The sequence below is a fragment of the Microcebus murinus genome, chromosome 6, assembly GCF_040939455.1.
Source record: "Microcebus murinus isolate Inina chromosome 6, M.murinus_Inina_mat1.0, whole genome shotgun sequence".
Classification (NCBI taxonomy): Eukaryota; Metazoa; Chordata; class Mammalia; order Primates; family Cheirogaleidae; genus Microcebus; species Microcebus murinus.
In genome coordinates this window covers 13,602,773-13,616,391 of record NC_134109.1, presented here as the reverse complement: position 1 = coordinate 13,616,391, position 13,619 = coordinate 13,602,773, and the positions used below count along the sequence as shown (strand labels likewise).

General features: G+C 35.9%; 1 protein-coding gene across 2 annotated transcripts in view; it reads right to left on the bottom strand.

Moving 5' to 3' along the window:
* Positions 1-13,619, bottom strand: part of RPS6KA5 (ribosomal protein S6 kinase A5) — a 168,390-nt gene that overhangs the window by 21,200 nt on the left and 133,571 nt on the right. For both annotated transcript variants that reach the window (XM_012773942.3, XM_076003775.1), the window contains 4 exons: positions 11,958-12,128; positions 7,633-7,824; positions 1,671-1,830; positions 110-273 (listed from right to left, as the gene is read on the bottom strand). In XM_012773942.3, coding sequence (XP_012629396.2) covers positions 110-273; positions 1,671-1,830; positions 7,633-7,824; positions 11,958-12,128 — 687 coding nt within the window. The remainder of the gene's footprint in view (positions 1-109; positions 274-1,670; positions 1,831-7,632; positions 7,825-11,957; positions 12,129-13,619) is intronic.

Below are 13,619 nucleotides of genomic sequence, written 5' to 3'. Positions count from 1 at the left end.
CATATTGTTTTAAATGTAAACTAAGACTATGTCTCTGAGGCTCCAGAGTAAGAACGTCTCATTCTGATTCCTATTCCAACCACCCAACAGTGCAGGGCACAGGCCTCACATGGAAGGTCGCTTTCACACAGGTGTGCACAGCAGCTCCTGCGGATCCCAGAATGTCTGGCGTCATCAGAGGATTTGAGGACAGCTGACTGCCATCTTGAAGCCACTCATTGTACCTCAAGCCAGACATTTTAAGCCTTTTATTTGGATCAACTGTGAGCAGTCCTATGGGAATAAATATTTTTGTATTTTACGGTTTGTCATTTTAAACATGGTTTAGAAACAACTTTAGACATAAATCTGAATTATGTTCACGTGACACGATGGTTTATACAAGGTTTCAACTTCCTACAAAGATAGTTACATTTTCATATATATATTTAAAACCTCTAGTGAATACTAGATTCTAATGATAGAGTCACAACAGCCTATTTCTAGGAGGTTGTAGGCTAATTGGCTTTTCAATCAGGAGAAAATAACCACCCAAAACAAAGACCCCCACTGCTGACTTGGTAAGCTCCAAATGAACAAAGAGCACCCTGGTCTACTTCACTCATGCCCCCAACATTTACAAGTCAGAGAGTGTGGTGGCACTAGAGATATGGAAATGGAGACTCAAAGAGGAGCTACTGGGAGATTTGGGAGATATACAGACAGAAACCCAGATATTATAGCATCAGGGACAAGAGCAATAGCGAAATACACAAGCACAGCGTGTTAGCAGGCCTGGGGGAAGGGCTTATCCTAGGGAGTGTGGCACCCTGGAAGGCTTCTAGGAGATGAGTTCCAGAGGATGAGAGTTGGCTAGATGAAGAGGGGTGCTCCTGGGATTAAGAAGAGCACGTGTAAAGACATGGAGGAATCGGAAAGCTTGGCACATTTGAGGAATTCAAATATTCTGCAATAGCAGAGCCAGGGTGACGAGGAAGCAGTGGCAGAAGGGGCCAAGTCAAGGAGGGCTTTGAATGCTGAATGCTAGGCTAAGGAGTCTGATCTGAAGCTAACAGAGATTCTCCAAAGGATTTTTAACAGAGAAGAGTCAGAATCACCATCTGGATACTGGATCCATCAGTGATAGATGATAGACAGGTAAGTCAGAGGAAGCGAGATAAGGTGAAAGGATATTACAGGATTTTAGGAGAGAAATGATGACAAGAATGAAGACAAGGGCATGTGAGTGGGAAGGAGGGGACAGCGAGGAGGGCCGCTGGACCTGCAGGACTCGGACACCGGCTGCGCACAGCGAGGCAGGTGCAGGTGTCAAGGTGGCACCCAGGTTTCTGTTCTGGTGGTCTGGCTTCTTGGCAGTGCCATTGCCCAAAAGAGGGGAGAGAGGCAGAGGATTTTCTTTGGGGAAAAGCATAGTAAAAAGTATAGGTTTGTTTTAGATGTGTTCTAGATGCCAGTGGGAGCTACTGCTAGCTCATGCTGGGCCATGTGGATAAGATCACTAAGTGAGTATTCCCACAAGAAGAAAAGTAGGCTGGAGAGAATAGCTGGGAAATCTTGTGGAACACATACAGATTCCTGAGGAATTAACACACAAATACATGTGTAATGAGTATGATTCCACTTCACCCACTGCACATCACATAAAATGTAAAATTTCATTAGATTCTTACCTTGGATCAAATCTTTAGCCTCTTGGGATACATTCTTCCAGGCTTCTCCTTCAAAGGAGAAATCTCCCTTTTTAATTTTCTTCATGATTTCCTCTGCACTGGTACACGTCAAACTTCTGTCATGAGATTGGAAGGGAACCTGCCCCGACAACATTGTGTACTATCACGGGAAAAAAGTAGCAAAATGGAATGACTGCCAACATTACTGTTAAAGCCACCCCAGTAATCCTATCACTAATTTAATCAGCATAATCTACCAACTACTACATCTAGTATTATTGAGTTTAAAAGATTACATGATCTCTATCACTGAAGCAACAAACATATTTCAAAGAGTTGTAAATAAAATGGCATGGCTTATGATACCAAGATTTAAAATCATTTTTATAACTATTCAGAGCAATAAGAACAAAAAAGAGACAATCAACCACTTCAGAAAAAATGGTAAACAGAAAATTGAGACTCAAAAGAACAATTTTTTCTACTCATTTTCACACATCCTTTCCCCAAACATGTAACTATGGCTAAAGACTTTTAAATTTTTTTATATAGGCCTTCCGATTTTGCTCATAATTATCCCTGTCCTTATTTTATTTTTTCTATTGATTACACATAATGAATTAAAATTCATATATAGGAGAAGCCACCTATTTTCATTGTAGCCCTATGTTTGAAAATTTGTTTTAAGGTTTTTCTCCTTTAAAACATCAACAGAAAAACAAACAAGCCAGGGTTTATCTTTATAGCAGAGACTGGATTTTAGAAAAGTGATTCCTTACAATTCTCAAGTGAGTGATTTTCAGTCTTACAGAGACGAAGGCTGGTTGTCAGTGGGGGTGGGCTGGCTGGTGTTAAGTAATCGCATCTGTGTGTAGACCAGAGAGAGCCAAAGGGAAGCATTGCTCAACAGTGCAAGAACCCCATTTCCCTGAAAATAAGACCTACCCATAAAATAAGCCCTGGCAGGATTTCTAGGCATTTGCGCAATATAAGCCCTACCCCGAAAATAAGACCTAGTGATGGGCGTGGCTACGCAGCGTATCTGCACAACCCACGCCTTTTGTCTTGGAGCAGTAAAGAACACGAGCAGCCCTTTTCATCTGCCCCATGAGAGCTCTATTGCTCGATATGAGAGATTGGGGCCAATGGTTCTAAAGGAAATAGAGTTGCAAGAAATTCAGGATGGAATTCAGGGTTTGGAGAGTTATGATGATGTTCCAGAAGACGACGACTTAAACTATATTTGAATAAATGTAGATTGTTGTACTGTACTTAAAAAAATAACACATCCCCTGAAAATAAGCTCTAGGGTGTCTTCTTGAGGAAAAATAAATATAAGACCCTGTCTTATTTTCGGAGAAACACAGTAGATTCTGCGGTACAAACTGTTGTCCATGTGGGGATACTGATCCCTGGTGCTTCCTACTCCACCGTCTTCCCAGAATCCTCTCTTTAAAATATCTTTACATTGTTGATGAACATTTGGATTGCTTCCAGTTTGGGTAATTTTGAATCATGCTGTTAAGATACCTTCTTGTATATGTCTTTGTTACATAAATATACACATATCTGTTGGATATATTCCTGGGATTGGAATTGCTGGGGTATTCTGTCTGCATATGTTCAGTAGATACTGCCAAATAGTTTTCCAAAGTCTGCTCTACTTCTTAATCCTACCCCACTTCCTAACTGGTACATTTGTGGCTAAATATAAGAAAGCAACCTTTACAAATAGAATTGTCTTACTTTCTCACGTGTAATAATGCAACAGACTATTGGGAGGAAAAACTAATTCTTCATGTTTGGAAGTACCGAAGAGGAGATTGGTGATTAGGGACTTTGTGAAAAAGATCCTTTCTCTGGAAGAGTTAGAATTAAACAAACTTTAGGCTCCTCTGAATTCTAAGACCTTAAAATCTTAGTTGATTATCCAGCAATCAACTTCCATTGAGAATAATTTTGTGTCTGCAAATTGTTTACAAATGTTGTAACAAAACATATAGATATATATCTACATAAAGATATGTATATACACATGTGTCTGTATATATGTATTGTATATGTACACATACATATATATGTAGAAAGAGAGCATGCATATAAGAGAGAATTAGAGAGAAAGAAAAGGCAAATGCAGCAAAATGTTAGATGTTCACAGTATTGTTCTACTTATTTCTCTATTTTGAAATTTTCAAAATAAAATTTTGGGAAAAAAGTGAAAAAAATAAGGTCTCTAGAATAAAACACTTGGAGAAAATGTTTTAAATGGAATTATATAATACCTCACAGGTATGTTATATACGCTATCCTACTTTTTAAAAATACTGTTATGGACTGAATATTTGGGCCCTCTCCTCCTCTCCAAATTCATATGTTGAAACCCAACCACCAATGTGACTGGATTTGGAGACAGGGTCTTTAATAATTATGGTTAAATGATATTATATGGGCAGGGCCTTCACCCAACAGGATTCGTGTCCTTAAAAGAATAGACATGAGAGTGAGCTTTCTCTTTGTTACTAGCTCTGTGAATACGCACCAAGGAAAGGCTATGTGAGCACACAGTAAGCAGGTGGACGTCTGGAACCCAAGGGGAGGACCCTCACCAGACACCAACCCTGCTAGTACACCTTGATCTTGGACTACCCAGCCTCGAGAACTGTGAGAAAATAAATTTTTGCTGTTTAATCCAACCAGTCTATGGTATTTTGTTATAGTAGCCTAATAAGATTTATATACTGTGTAAACTCTATATTAAAGTCCTGTACATTTCAGACAGGGATTGTACATTCCTGGGATTATAATCAAAGCCTCATAATACTATTATCTTCCTGAAGTATTTATTTTACTCAAAGAGGGTAATATAATTTGTTTTCATATTAAAATATCTACATTCATGTTTATTAGATGCAAAATGCTAAAGTGTCATTCATTTCTACAGTAAATCAGGAGATTCCAAATAAATTTTATGTTTGTTATGGGATAATTCAGGCTTTCTATCTAGATGTCTGGAGATATGCATTTATTTATAAAGAAAAGTTTGCAAAGCACTATTTTATTTTTTGACAGTTTAATGCAGATGTTAACTTTGTTCATTTTTATCTGTAATTTTATCATTTATCTCTAAAAGGCAAGGGCTTTTAAAAACGATAAGCACAACACCATTATCATACCTAAAAAGAATAGCAATAATTCCTAATGTTCAAATTTCCCAATTGTGTATACATTGTATATACATTGTATATACCATTACACCTATACAAATTACATTTAGATTTGGATTTAATAAATAGAATTTAAATTATAAAGTATTTGAATCAGAATTCAAGTAAGATGCAAACATTGTTTCTTAAGTGTCTTTTAATCTATAGGTTCCAAGGTTACCTTTTCTCACAATTTTCAGCAAAAACTGAGTTGTTTGTTCTGTAGAACTTCTCATAGTCTGGATATTGTGCTTGTACTATGGTATCACTGAACCTGTTTTTTGACCTGTTTTTCTTAAAAATTTGATAATTAGATCTAGAGGGAAGCATCACTTCCATCCATGTCATTACCTGAAGTTATTTCCATAGATAAGGTGTTCAGAGGCTCTAAAATTCCTCCCTGTGTGTTTAAGACTGTCTTTTATAACCTCAAAGATGCTTTGGGAGGCTGAGGCAGGAGGATCACTTAAGCTCAGGAGTTTGAGATCAGCCTGGGCAACATAGTGAGACCCCCATCTCTATAAAAAATATTTTAAAAAACCCTTAAAGAGCTTGATGGTCATAATTGGCCTATATTTAAAGAGAGTCCCTTTTACAATAAAAAAGAAATTACTAAAAATGAAAGGCTTTTTATTTAGATTAAATTTTTAAGACATTGCTACTAACGAAAATGTCCTCAATTTAAGTCCTTAAACAAAACTCTCAGATCTACAAAAGTCAGTTGTTTACTTTTATTAAAAATAATCTTATTCATAAATATGTAAGTTTTGTTTGAAAATTATAAATGATGACTTAAAATCACTGAGATGAAAACCACATAAAGCTTAAAAATAAAAGAAGAACCATCTTGCAGGGACAAGTGACTAGCCATTGGGAGAAAACAAACTGACTCCAGATGGAGTACAGATTTAAGTATAAAAATAAAATATAATAATTCTAGAGAAAAATTTAGCAGAATATTTTTACAATCTTTGGTTGGGCATAGGGCTGGGATGACAATCTGACATCAAAGCATGATACCAGAAAGAAAGAGACTGACATATTTTACTGCACAGAAATTTTTAAAAATTTTCTATTTAAACCCATCTAAAAACAAAATCAAAACCCTGTACTACTATAAACACATTTTCAAACAAATGACAAACCAGAAAAAAACATTTCCAATATTAATGGCAGACACAGAATTAAAATCCTTAGTAGAGCTTTAAATGTAAAATTCAGTAAGTAAAATCTCCCCATAGGAAAAATGGGCAAAGCTCATAAAGAGCAATTCATAAAAGAAAAAATACAAATGTCCAAATGTATACAAAGATGCTCAAATTGAATATTCACCAAAGAAATGAATGCAAATTATGACTATGGGATATCATTTAAGATTAAAATTGATATAATAGTATCCATAGCTGGGTACAGTGACTTACACCTATAATCCCATCATTTTGGGAGGCCAAGGCAGGAGGATCACTTAAGGTCAGGAGTTCAAGACCAGCCTGTGCAACAAAACGAGACTCTGTCTCTACAAAAAAACGTTTTAAAAAATTAGCCAGGTGTGGTGGCATATGCCTGTAGTCCCAGCTACTCAGGAGACTAAGGCAGGAAGATCACTTTGAACCCAGGAGTCTGAGGCTGCAGTGAGCTATGATGACACCACTGCACTCTAGCCTGGGCAAGGGAGGTAAGACTCTTAAAAAAAGAAAAAGAAAAAAGCCCTGAGGGCATCTATTGTACTCTCACACAGCTGATGAGAACATAAACTGATACATCTTCAAGAAGGAAATTTAGGCATATGTTAAAGTAAAGATGTGTATACCCTTCTCCTAGGAATCTATCCTAAGGAAATAATGAGACAAATGCAAACATATATGTAAAAAATATTCATTTGTGTAGCTTATAGTTAGTGAAAAAATATTAAAACACTAATGGCTTATTAATAAAGAAATGAGTAAATAAATTTCAGAGACTCAAGCTACATGTATAATATAATCCCGTTTGTTAAAAAATGCAAATATGTGTACATGTACAGAAAAACATGTAGAAAGACATAAAGCCTACACACATACAGTTGGGGGAACACTGGAGGGAGAGTGAGAGCTTTTGGAATATCATCTCTGTTTGGGAAGATTATGAGTGATTTTCACTTGGTTCTTGGTGTCTTCCTTCTGTACTGTCTGAAATCCCCTCCCCCAAATTCATACATTACAAGTTATACGTAGAAAAAGTAAAGCTATTTTGAGAAAAAATACAACGAGATTTTTCTAGTTAATGTTCTGTTTGTAACTGCAGCAACCAAGGACATTTTGTGAAAAGCATGCTGACCATGATTACTATAGATATTTTATCTATCAATTTATTAATTTATCCTAAATGATATTCTTTAATTACATTTTTAGTCTGAAACCTCACAAAATTTTTAAAAATGTTTTTCTGATGATGAGTCACTGCTATTTTCACATTGTATTTAACGTAATATTTGTCTTGTGAAAATATACCATTGCTTTAAAAAATTATGTAACTTTCATTCATACAAAACATGGCTAACTTAAATATTTCAAAATAAAAACTAAAATAAAAATTCCTACATTTTCTCTAATATAAGTTCCAAAAAAGGGAAATATTCTTCTGGCAGGCCTCTAAATTGGTTATACAGAAAAGAAACCAATTTACCAATTTTTTTGCAAATTTAAGGAAAGCATTGAAGAGGAAGAGAAGTACAGAGGACACCAAACAACTGCCCAGGCTCTATTATAAAGTGAACTCACCAAAATGACGCCCAAGCTCCACAGGTCACAGGACTCATCGTAGCCGTTATGATTCAAGAGCTCAGGGGCCGCATAATGAAGGGTGAAGCATGGTGTCTTAAGAGGCTGATTATCAGGTGGCTTTAGGCGTGCAAACCCAAAATCAATTATTTTAATTTCCAAATTGTCATTTTCATCAGTGAACAATAAATTCTGCAAGATAGCAACACTTAAATTAGTTTCTCATTAAAATGTCATGGGATTTGCTGATTCCATTTATGTAACACTCCGTCTGTATATTGATGTCTGATTCATGCACAGAGAGAAGTGTCATGGGGAGCCTCTGAGGGCTGAATGTCAATGCACTGCTGCTTTCTGCTTTATATCTTTTTGTATTATTTCAATTTTACAATGTCACGTGAAACATTTGTGACTGCACCATGCCTCTTCTGATGTTGAATCCTTTGTGTATGCTTTTCTGTCTGCTTGAGTTTGTCTTCTACTTCCTCCACCAGCCTACCTTCCAACCTGGCTCATGTACCTCTACTGCTCATTCAGAATACCTCCCTAATCATTCCACCAAATTGAAATGAGAACTTTTTATGTTTTCTCCTAACACTACTTACTTTTCCTTTCTGGCACTTCTCACTTCAGCATATCAGGGTTAGAGCCACTCCACGCAGGGTCCTAGCAAAAACTCCTCTCTCAGTAATCATCAGTTTAATGTTTTCATCCAAATTGCACCATAATTCTATAAGGGCAAGAACTATGTGTCCACCTTATCTATAACCCTGTCCCCAGGGCCTGACACAGTCACAGTGTAGATGTTTTGGGAAATATTTGTTCATTGAATAAAGTCATAAATAAAATATCTATATAATATCTAGTATATTCTATTAAAGAAGACATGGTGGAGATATGCATTACATTTCAGAAATATTTTCTCCAAAACAGTTAATACTCCTTTAAATATTCAGAAAACAATGTTATTTTGAATCATTCATCTGCCAAGTCTTCTAGATCTGTGGTCCCCCAACCCCTGGTCCGCAGCCTATTATGGACCAGCTACAAGGCTCCACAGCTCCCACTCCAACCTTGGAAAAACTGCCTTCCATGAAAATGAAACTTAGGAAGGGGGAGTGCACAGCAGGAGGTGAGCAGTAGGCAAGCCAGGGAAGCTCCATCTGTATTTATGGCTGGTCCCCTCCCTGTCACTCCCATCACCTCCTGAGCTCTACCTCTCCCTCTCTCGGCCCAGTCCATAGAAAAATTGTCGTCCATGAAACCAGTCCCTGGTGCCAAAAAGGTTGGGGACCACTGGATCACTAAGCCTTTACTGTACTGCTTTTGTATTTATCACATGCTTAATAAATGCTAACTGTACTAATGCACAAATCATTTTAGTAAGTATATCAAGTTAGCACCGAAAGTAAATCTGATTATATTGTCTTTAGACATCCCAACAAAATCTGTTATGCCTTTATAGTCATTAAATTATTCCCAGCTCTGGAACATTATTTGCTTTGTTAATAATATTCCAGCTGAAATAAAAGACATAGATGGCTTCATTGATACAAAGAAGAAAAATCTTCTAAGCCTTTCAGTAAAAACTGAAATGAATAAAGCAGGAGGTCAGAAAAGCAAAAATTTAACTGAAAAAATTTATTAAATTTTTAATAATAAAAATGCTTAATCCTGAATAGGTGACTACTGAAGTCACAGCTGGGGTTCAGGGATGTGTGCTTGGGAGAGGTCCTTCGACAAAACACAACTGAGCTCCTCTGCAGTGCAAAGCACTGTGCAACACAGAGCAGTGACGGAAGCATACATACCTGGCCCCTCTCATTGAGCCTGCCAAGGCTTTGGAAATGACTTAAGTTTATTCTATTCTAAGACTGGTGAAAGGCTTTCTTGATCTTAATTCTGGAAGTAGAGGAAATGAGGGGACATGGTATTCACTTTAATTTGGTGACTTTAATGCATTCCTCCTATATCCTGAGCACGTTGGAACAAACACACTGCTCACTTGTCTCTTTCCTCAAAGTGGAGAGTTAGAAACAGTTCAACACGGAGGAGGGTATACGGGGTCAGGAATGGTAGGATGTAACCATTCAGTCCCCTTTTATCCTGATCCTAAGTTCTGCCTGAAATGAATTTGATATATATAACTTTTTTTAATCTTTCAAGAGTATGGGATCAGTTTGAAAAATACAAAGCAGCTTATGAGGAATGTCAGCCAGCTTCTAAATTTATCTGACTCTTGCCTAGACTTAGGATTTTGCCTATGCAGTAAATGAATCCCACATAACTATCTACCAAAAAACATACAAGATCTGAAAATGCTACATGTGGCCAGGCACAGTGGTTCATGCCTATAATCCCAGCACTTTCAGAGGTAGAGGTGGGAGGATTGCTTGAGGCCAAGAGTTTGAGACCAGCCTGGGCAACATGAGACCCCATATCTATATAAAAAAAAAAAAAAAAAAAAAAAAAAAGATTAACTGGGCATGGTGGTATGTGCCTGTAGTCCTAGCTAGTTGGGAGACTAAGGAGAGTGGATCACTTAAGCCCAGGAGTTCGAGGCAGCAGTGAGCTATGACTGGTTCCTGCAGCCTGGGCAACAGAGAAAGATCCTGATTCAAATTAACTGATTAATAAAATAACAAATACTACATGGGAAAAGGGGTTAAACTTTTAATGTAAAATAATATACTCTGCCATTTAAAAGTCCAAGTGAAAGATATTTTATTTTGAAAATGTTAGTTCAAAGGTACATTTTCATTTCTCCAAAATCCAGTTTGATTTAGGACTATAATTGCAGTAGAATGTCCTAAATAATCTGACAGTTCTACTTCATTTCAAGCGACTATTTGAAAGAAAAGCTTTATTCCAAACAAGAAGAATTAAGCTACATAAGTATCTTTTTATCAGAAAAGTAAGAAGGCAAATTAAAATTTTGTTGGAGAAGACAGTTGCCTCATTTGAGACTCATGAGATGACAGATGGCTAGTTATCAAAGAATAAAACATGTGAAAATGAATTCTATACAGTCATGGAACAGATCTTTTCAATTAAAAAAAACTACATGCTTGTTCCTTGTCTATCAAGAAAACATTTAAGTGGTGTGCTTTCACATTTAAAAATAGACAGCTAATCTCCAATGTACAGAGCACCATATTTTCAGTGGGTGTTACGTAGGAGAGTGAGAACTATGAAGAAGGAAGCAGAGGGGGAGCTACCATAGATGCAAGTTAATAAAACACGATTCACTTTTGATTAATTACTAGTAACATGAATAATGGCAATAGAAAGTACATAGACAAAAGTTTACATACTTCAAAGGAATAAATCAATTATATTTGAATGCACAGAATTCCATTTTTTAAACATCCTCTTCCTCCAATAATTCAAGATACTTCAGTAAAAAGCAAAAATAGTGCTCTTAGAGAAATATTCTTTTGTGGTCTAATCAAAAAAGGAACACCAAATAAATTAATAGTTTAGATATACTTGAAAATGCATTATAATCACATGATAATTAAACATAAAGTTCTATTTTGGGTAGGAAATATGTATAATTATGCATATGGTAGAGGATGAATCATTGTTATCTTTTTATAAATTATTGAGTTTTGTTTTTCAATTTTCATTATTTTGTTGATTTTCTAAAAGGGAGGAATTTTCATATTTTTGATACTAAAAAGGGATCATTCCAGAGTTAGAACCTTTTTTATTAACCTTTTAAAAGAAGAAATATATAAAAAGCTTCTGCTTCTGCATTGCTACACAGTTCTATAAATATTATAGCACATGAGCACAGAAAAGCACATATAAAGATGGCATAACTCATCAAACCAGGACAATTCTTTATGTTTAATATTTAGAATTATATACATTTCTATTCATGAGCTAACCAATTTTATTACATATGTAAAAAATAAGCTTTCAAAATACATCATTAAAAAATTCTCTAAAATGTTGTGTGTATGTATATATATATAGAGAGATATATAGGGGATATTATTTTCTTCTACAAAAATTTCCATTTCTATTTTTAGTCCACAACTGTTACATGAAGTATTTTTTCCATAAAAGGCTCCCACACTTACAAATATACCCTCAAGATGATCAGCTGGCAAAAAAAAAAAAAAAAAAAAAAGACAAATTTATTTTAGACTGAACATAAAAGAAAAAAAAATCCAAGAGACATATTTTCAAGTATCTATTTAACAGCCCAGAAAGTAAAAAACCAAATAACCTCCCTACCCCCCCAAATCCCACATGTTTGGGTAACCTTTAATAACGATGCTAGATTGAATTATGTAAGAGATCACGTTATTTTATACCTCGGGTTTCAAATCTCTGTGCACCACTCCAACATCATGCATGTGGCTCACAGCTGAAACAAGCTTCCGCATGATATAGCTGGCTTCCGTCTCACTGAAGTGCTTCTTTTTCTTAATGCGTTCAAACAGCTCTCCCCCATTCAGAAGTTCCATCACTAGAAATGTGTGAAGCTAGAAAAGAAAAAAGAGTGATGTAGAAGGCCTTACTTGAAGGGCAGCGTAAGTCTATTAATGTATAAAACATGTATTGACTATTATCTATCACCAATAAGTGTAAATAATCCCTTATTAAAATAATCAACAGCAATCCTTGTATCTTAGAGAAAAGAGTTGAAGGCTTTTTTAGAATTCTACTTCAGAATGGAAAATTTCAAGTATTGCAGTGAAATATTTATACTGTATATCCTGTCCTTGACTGATTATTTCATTTGTGTTTATTTATTTTTTTAGATGAGGTCTGGCTATGTTGTCCAAGCTGGTCTCCAACTCCTGGGTTCAAGGGAGCCTCCTGCCTCAGCCTGGGGCAGCTGGGACAACAGGCACGTCCCACCTGCACAGCACATGGCGAATCCTTTCCACTCAAACCCTTCTATCAAGGTTACACATCTTTCTTTTCAAAGTGTGACCTAGTGCTGACAATAATGTGAAATCATCTGCTTTAAATAATACAGAAGATTACTGAGCGTGGGCAACTGTGTGTATGAAGCCCGGCACACCCATTTAATGGAAAAATTACTTTTTTAAAAAAGGTATTATTTGGTGATGTCATTGCAAACCTCTTTTTAGGACTCAAATCATTAGCTTCAGGGTTTCTGTTAATATTCACTATAAATACCCATAACTAACTGTGTTTTTTTACAAAATTGCTTTTGATCCCAATAGCATTTCTTAGTTTCATCATAAGTTATACATTTTCTATGCTTTGCATTTACTTCCCTTTTTTCCTCTTTGGTCCTTTTCTGTGAGAATGCATATATTTCCATAAAGAAAATAACATAGGAGCTATCAAAAAGCAAAGGACTTATATCAGCTCTCAAATGAACACAAAGGGTTTAGAAAAAGATAAAATGTCAGTATTTTGATTCACGTGCTATGCCTTACAGCACTAACATCACACAGACAAAACATGTATTCTTTTGTATTAGGAAAACTCAGAAAAATTGCTTCATAAGAAACATATACATTATCCAGAACATACTGGACAAATCATAAAGGGTGAACAACCCTTTTCATAAGAAAATTGCTCCAGGCTAACAGAGATCAAGCTAATTTGAGTTTCTATATCAGATAAATAAAGTTAAGGTTGAAAGTCTGCTACAAGTATAGGCTGGTGAGCTTTAAAAAAAGATGGAAGGCAATATCTAATAGCGGTTTAAAATATAGGTTTAGAGTCATACTTGGATTTAGATGCTGACTCTGTTACTTACTTATGATCTTGAGGATGCTACTTCACGTCTATGAACTTTAGGACCCTTACCAACAAAATGTAGATAACAATAAGAAAATGTATGTGGTATCTTGAATAATGGCCCTCCAAAGATGTGCATGTCCTACTCCCCAGAATCTATAGGTTTCCCTCATATGGTAAAAGGGATTTTTGCAGATGTGACTAAGTTAATGATCTGGAGATGGGAAGATTTTCCTGAATTATTCATCAGAGTC